General features: G+C 36.5%; 1 protein-coding gene across 1 annotated transcript; it reads left to right on the top strand.

Annotated features, from left to right (window-relative positions):
- The first annotated feature begins 1703 nt into the window (after positions 1 to 1703).
- On the top strand, positions 1704 to 4262 carry LOC107091310 (5-hydroxytryptamine receptor 1B-like). The gene has a single exon (XM_015385153.1). It carries the CDS (start codon positions 2028 to 2030, stop codon positions 3183 to 3185), a length of 1158 nt encoding a protein of 385 aa, XP_015240639.1. The 5' UTR covers positions 1704 to 2027; the 3' UTR covers positions 3186 to 4262.
- The last annotated feature ends 3588 nt before the right edge of the window (positions 4263 to 7850 follow it).

Raw genomic sequence — 7850 nt, forward strand, 5'->3', positions numbered from 1 at the left:
TACACCTCTTCTCATTTGTGGTTTAATGTTAGTTATCAAGTTATCGACACACTTTTTATAGCCATCCACAAGCTTTTGTTCTAATTTTAACCACTCTTCATGGCAGAGCTGGTAGAGTTTATTGTTTGTTGGTGTGTGAAAGAGGGGAAAGAAGTCCAAAAATTCCTTTCCAAGCAAATTGTTATTTATACTATATAATTATAGCTTAATTAGATTGTTAGCTATTTAGCTGTAACCATTACGACATTTATTATTTCGCTCTATAATTGTTTTTTATTTAAGTTATTTTTCTAATTTTGTATTTTTTCAGTTTTGTGATGTTCTGTTTGCATGATTTAACTAACAAAAACACTCTAGGAGGTCGATAGCATGCCTTGTTCTCAACTGTTCGAGTTGCACAATATATTTTATGATACCAATATGTACATATTGTTAATTACTGATATGAAAAAGATGTGCGCATGGACACACATCTCTACTGTAATGTGAATTGCTGCCTCTTGGCCAGGTCTCCCTCGAAAAAGAGATTTTATCTCAAGGGACTTCCTGGTAAAATAAAGGTAAAATAAATAAAAATAAATTGCTTTCTAATAAAAAAAATTATTTAAAAAAATGTGTAAAAAAATTCTGATGGATTTATTTTATGTTTGTTACATATTAATTACTACTAAAGTACTACTCCAACGTTTGAGGTGAAGAATATTTTACTTTACTACTAATTGACAGCAGCCGTTATTTTGAAGGAGATTTTAGTTAAAAGTGCTAAAACCCTGAGTGGCTTTAAATCTAGATTAAAAATGAATAAATTTAGAGATTCATTGACTGAGCTATCTAAACATTATCAGTTTATGCTTCCAGTCAAATTTCTGGTACATTTAAAAAAAATATTTTTTCATATGTCTGGCCTTTGATTGGGCTATCTAAATATTCTCTAGAGTTTGAAGTCCAACTGTCTTTCATCCATCCATTTTCAAACATGCTTAATCCCAAGGGGGATAGCGAGGGGTGCTGGTGTCAATGGGCGAGAGGCAAGGCACACCTTAGACAGGTCGCCAGTCCATCGCAGGGTCAACTGTCTTTCATTTCAGTATAATCAATCATTGTTCTTTATATTTATCTTGTAATGTTTTTTTTCCTGTGTGTGTTCCCATTATGTGCAGCACTCCCAACTGTTTTGCTGCTGAAACATCCAATAAATATAAAACTGTGTTTCCTTCTGGGGATGGGAATGTAAAAAATGTCTTTTAAATAACAAATCTGTTTAATTTAGGTTAGCCTAGGTTAGATTTGAAAAAAACTAAAGATGACAAATGATGCCATGATTCCTTAAAAATTACGGACCAGCCCCTTAAATCAAGACCAAATCTGATAAATCAGTTGTCAGTCTGAGTATTGTTGCTAATTTGTGTTTTCTGTGATTACACCAGAGCATAAAAAGGTTAAAAAAAAGAGCTAAAAAAAAGTTTTTGCTGGATAATTATCATTTTGTTGCCTTTGGCACCCTGAGTGGTGAGCCATGCTGCCCATATTAGGAATCACCAGATTGCTTTCTAAAAGGGAAACACTGAGCACTATGACCCAGCAGAGAGCCTACTCCTCCAGAGAGAGAGAGAGAGACAGAGAGGGGATGAGAGTGAACATGGTTGTGATCAGTGGCGCTTGTCTGATGTCAGAGTGTGTATAAAACGAGGCGTCAGGTCGGATCTCCATTCAGCCACAAGGGGCTCAAGGAGTCACAACTCTGGCAAACACCTGGTCTCCATGCGGATCTATGATGACATGTTTCCTGATGGTTTAAATCATCCCGGCGCATCTCTCTACATTTTCTTTTTGTTTTTGAATGGGAACATAGATACAGAATTTTTTTATGGATAAAAAATGGAAAAGATTTATGGACATCTGGCTTTATATTTTTCGAGCCGAAAACGAATAAAAAAAAAGTATGAAGTGGAGTTTTTGTTTCCATCCAGCTGTGCCATTTCTCTGACTGGATGGCGCGCAGCGGGCACCTGAGATGACTTCCATCAATGGATGACATAAAAGTGGAAGTTATGGAACATTCTGGGCAACTGGAACCCACTCAACCCGTCAACATCTCTAATGACAGTTTTGTTTCCCACTCACCCGCTGCAGCCGAGAGCGCAGAGAGCCTCGTCTATCAGATCTCTCTGGCTGCGATCCTCTCTGTCATTACGCTCGCCACCACTTTATCCAACGCCTTTGTCATTGCAACTATTTCCCAATCCAAGAAGCTGCAAACTCCAGCGAACTTTCTAATTGCCTCTCTGGCTGTCACTGACCTCCTGGTGTCCATATTGGTGATGCCCATCTGCGTCTTGTACACGGTGATCCACACCTGGACGCTGGGGCAGATCGTTTGCGACATTTGGCTTTCATCGGACATAACATGTTGCACCGCATCCATACTGCATCTATGCGTAATTGCGCTGGATAGATACTGGGCCATCACTGACGCAGTGGAGTACTCCAAAAAGCGCACGCCGGGGCGCGCAGCCGGCATGGTGGCCACAGCCTGGGTCATCGCCATCTCCATCTCCCTCCCGCCTCTCTTTTGGAGGCAGGTGAAGGCAGACGAGCTAACAAGCTGCAGTGTCAACACAGATCACATCTTTTACACCATATACTCCACCTTCGGGGCGTTCTACATCCCCACCCTTCTCCTCATCGTCCTGTATGGGAGGATATACGTGGAGGCGCGTAAACGTATTCTCAAACAGTCTCCAAAGAAGGTTGGGAAGAGACTCACCTCCGCGCACCTGGTCACCAACTCTCCTGGATCCGTGGCGTCCACGACCTCCCTGCAGTGCGGGAGGCATGACACCCCGTCCAGTGATACCGGCTCTGCAACCAGTGAGAACCAGGTCAAAGTTACGGTATCGGACGCGCTTCTGGAGAAAAAGCGTATTTCTGCAGCCAGAGAGAGAAAAGCGACCAAGACTCTCGGGATAATCCTCGGCGCTTATATCATCTGCTGGCTTCCATTTTTCATTTACACCTTGCTGGTGGCCGCATGCGACTCATGTTTGAACCCTGAGTTGTTCGACTTTTTCACCTGGTTAGGATACCTGAACTCTCTGATTAACCCCATCATTTACACCATGTCTAACGAAGACTTCAAGAAGGCTTTCCAAAAACTCATCCGCTTCAAATGCTGCAGGTCCTGAACCGTTTCCTGAAATAGGCTTATGTATGCTTAATATAGAACCGGGTCAATTCACCTCACTGGAGATTTCTTAAGACTTTCTAAATTACGCATGATGTTTCCATTTTGTACCTGTGAACGAAGCATTGCACTTTAAGCGGTTTATTTGTCATTGTAGTTCAAATATTTAATGAATTATATAAAATAATAATAATAATTTAGGAAAATCCAACCTACCACAAATAATTCAATATAATTGTTATCAATGAAATATTGGTCTGAAAGATTTGCATAATCCTCCCTTTTCATTTTTTGTTTTCTGGTCATATCCTCCTTTTTTTCTGGTGCCATAGGAGGTTTCCCACCAGTCATGCGTCCTAACCCGCCTTTACAGCCATTATTTTATGAACTACTTTTTGTCTACTGTAGGGAAATATGATTTTATGAATCTATCGACAAGAGGCCACTTAGAAATATGATTAGATGTCATATTTTTCATATTTCATATGAGTCAGAATGCCCAAACTGGGATTAGATCTAAAATAGATGGAAACGCAAAACATCATACGGGTGAATTAAAGCATACATTAAATTTAGGAGATTTTAAAGCTATTAAAGGGCTTTAAATAGTTGTAGGCAGAGGTGGATAGAGTACCCAAAAATGTTACTCAAATATAAGAGTAGAAATACTTCATCACACTTTTACTCGGGTAAAAAAATTACTCAGGTAAGAGTATAAAAGCATTTGGTAAAATGGCTACTCACTTATTGAGTAAATGATCTACTTACTGCCCATGATTAAGACAATGGATTTAATATTTTACAAAATGATGCAAAATGTAACAAAATATTAAGTAATTTGCAAATTTTTGTGTTTTAAAGAGTGGATAAAATTAAAGATAAAACGTACAATAATTACGCAATACATATTTGGTGGAGAGAGCACTCTTCTAAATGCACTTTTTGAGTAATAAAACATACAAAATCAATTTGCCTGTGTTAATTTGCTGTCATTTGGGTCATGGCAACCACAAAAAGGCTTCAAATGAAAGAAGTGGACAAATATCCAAAGACTTGACAAAAACTCCTGGATAAATGTTGAAACATCATCAACAAAACTGAATGACAACCTGGTTGCATTCTAATTTAAGCCCACTTTGTGGTTACAAAATAATAGTTATAATATGTAAGAATACATTAAATTGCAGTATATTGTTTACTTTATTTTCACTAAACCTCCAATTGAGCAAATAGCATTTAACCAATAAGCCTTCAGTACAAAAAAAAGAATAAAGCGTGTCTCTCAGTGGGGCATATTTGTTTAAAACAAGTTTGTTTTCATGAAGTGAAGTTACTCATAATGGATGGAGTATCCAGAAAGTTGACTCATTTAGAAGTAGCAATACTTCATCATCTAGAAATACCCAAAAGTTAAAAGTGCAATGCTGTTAAATTACTCTTAAAAGTCCTTTTTTCAAAAATTCACTCACATAAATGTAACTGAGTAAATAGTTACAACTAAACTCTGTCTATAGGAAGTAAATGGATGGATGCCAGGAAGGAAAGGTAGCTTTTTGGAAAGCTATGACTTCTTATCAGACACACAAAAAAATACAAACCCAGATTTTTACGTTTATTTGAGCCATACAACCAAGTCTGTATTATAATATATATATAGGAAAATAACATAATATTTATTACTTTGTCATTGAAAGTTGACTCTTGACGCCCCCATCGGGTAGGAATAGCCAGCAGGTAAATATCCAGCATTGCACAGAGCTATTTAATAGCCCAGCAATACTGCAAAGTTAAACTGAACACAGCACCAGTTAATGATAATCCTGTACAGGTTTAATGAATATGATTATATGCATTGTAAGATGTGCATGAAGAGAAGAAAATCATGATTTACATCTATATACATATAATTTGTGTCCAAATAAAAATGGAAAAGTAACTTTAACCTGAATGTTAAAGGTATAGTGGAGGATTTTCAGTAATTTTTCAGAAGACCCGCCCTCTCCACTTTAAAAAAGAATGCAAATGCACAACCCTGTACCCGCTGGTGAGAAGGAACGCCTATTAAACGTGTGCAGGACCATGTACAAGCTCATTTCTCCACATGCACGCTCATGCTGTTTGCAAGCTTACTTTCCAAAAGAAGATTTGCAATTTTTAAGTCAGATTCACCACCGGTAAGAGAAAAAGGTGACGAGGACGTAGGACGGCCTTCCGTAAACTTATCACCAGAATGATTGAAAATTAGGAGGACAACTTATTTTGATGATCCACCCGGAAAAAGAAAATCCCCCCACTATACCTTCACATGTAGGACTAATGCTTTGGATACATCAGCCATGAATCTGGGAAATAATATTTTTAGTAAGAAAATGGAAAAAAGAAGAACTCAACAACCTTAAGCACCTTTATTTTCTGTGTAGAAATTGACATTTCAGAGTCTAATAGTCTGCATGAATGTGTGCACATGGATGGTTGGATCAGTTTATACAAATTATCAGCACACATCAAGAGCAATTTATAAGTTTTAGTTTTAGGTGTTTTTTGGCTTATTGAGATTTTTTTTTTTTTACATTAGATGTTTAAATAAGATGCATCAATCAGACAGTTCTTGCCAATCTGCAGCTCCTCACCTTAAGGCCTGACCTGCTGATTATCTTTGGACAATAAAAGACAATTAATATACTGCAGCATAGCTCAAGTCCACATTGGAAAAATGATCTAGAATTAAGGAGAATTTTCTTAAATTAAGTTTATTTACCCATAATTTGAGTAGGTAAATGAGATAGTTTGCCAATGGAATGAGTATTTTTACTCTTAAAATAAGATAATTGGATAAAATGCACTTGAAATAAGACAATGCAGTTGTGTTTTCCTATTTTAAGAGTAAATTGTCTTGTTCCATTGGCAAAATGTCACTTTAACCTCCTCAATTCAAGCACAAATACACTTATTTTAAGAAAAAATGACTTATCTAGATTTGGATTTTACTTACAAGATGTATAAAGCAGATAATTTGTCCGATACCCTTATTTTTTTTTTATTATGAAAGGGTAAAAATGCATCAAAGCCCATGATTTTGGGTTAAAAATTTGATCAATGGCTCCAAAAAATTTTTTTATTAGTTGGTATCGGAGCCAATCGTGAAAACAAAAGTCAATTATAAAGCCTTGCAGATATATTGATGCCTTCTAAAAAAATCACATCCTAAATGTCCATGTTAAAGTATTGCAAAGGCAGCATCTGTTTTGATTTTTATCCCAGACTTCTTGCTGTTTCACTGTATGATTTGCTGGTTAGAAAGCAAAGGGGGAAAAAAAGGAAAAAAAGCAGAAACAGAAAGTCTGCAGGCTGCGCCCTACAGCAGGAAAACAGTCACACGAAATCAATGTCAAACAAAAAACCCATACTGCATCTGATATTTGCCAAGTTGGATGCCGTGACGACTTGATTTTGCATAAAAAAATATCACCCTGTTTTGCAGAGCAAGTGTGAGTCTGTCAGCAACATTAAATTTGAATCTACAGTATGTAAAGTGGTGATCTTACAGCTGCAGAATCTGAGATGCAGTGCAATGCAAAGAAAAAGATTGTTTCTCTTTATTTGAAATATAAATATTGTGATGTAAATTTGTGAAATAAGGCTTTCTATGTATGTCTGTTAATTGTGTTCTGTAAGAAAGACTTATAAGTTCAATATGAAAGATTATTGGTCTCAGAATAAAAAAAAAAAGATGGTAAAATCACATTACGGAATGTGTTATGAATGAACAGAGACTGTTGTACTAATTGGATTCTCCTCCATCTTCCATTGCTTCTAATTTCACTACTTGCCTTCCTCTGGGAGGAGTACACATCTATTTGATCAGCAGCTGTCAGATTTTAGTGTGATATGACAGCGGGAAAATCTCTCCTGCCCTCATAATGTCAGCAAATGCATAAGCATATCCTCCTCATGGGCTTCTGTTGGACAAATTTAATATGCATGAAAGATGAGTATATTTAAACAAAGCCCTTTCTTAGAATTTCTCATACTACTTCCAGATACGTGAAGGGATAAAAAGGGCAGAATATGATAGGATGTAAAATAAATCTCCCCCAATTACTGTTTCTATTAGTTGTGTTTATAAAGATTTATCTTGCAGAATCTAATAATCTATGTTAATACCTAAAAGTTTTGATTCAAAGCAAAAAGGAAGCAAAAGTTCATCATAACAAATGGATGAACCGGAAAAATAATCCTTGCTTTGGGATACACCCATTGGACTAGTTATAATTGCTCTTTTAAATCTTAGGATGTGGAGAAGCAGCAAAATCTTCTGGAAAAATATACTAGATAGTTGTAAGTAAATCAGTAAAAGTAACGGAAGGTAAAGTTGATATAGTGAGAAATTACAATGTAATTCAACTGGGTTTTTTGGATGTTAAAAAAAAATCTTCTTTTTTTTGAAATGTTTTGAAATCCCAAGAACTTTTAGGAACTTTGAGGAAAGAAATGGGTACACTGATGTAGAAAGTATTTGCGCCCTGATATATATATATGTATTTATTTATTACAGGACTTCAATAATATGCCTAGGAAAGAACTTAAATGAAGCTGAATAGACCGGAGAAAACTTCAGATAACAATGATGCCATGGGAAACATTAGCCTCGTGAGACCATCCTGAT

Source organism: Cyprinodon variegatus, unplaced genomic scaffold, assembly GCF_000732505.1.
Source record: "Cyprinodon variegatus isolate N-32 unplaced genomic scaffold, C_variegatus-1.0 Scaffold332, whole genome shotgun sequence".
Classification (NCBI taxonomy): Eukaryota; Metazoa; Chordata; class Actinopteri; order Cyprinodontiformes; family Cyprinodontidae; genus Cyprinodon; species Cyprinodon variegatus.

Coding starts and splice junctions, on each gene's coding strand:
- LOC107091310 (XM_015385153.1), top strand. CDS start 2,028: ATGGATGACATAAAAGTGGAAGTTATGGAACATTCTGGGCAACTGGAA.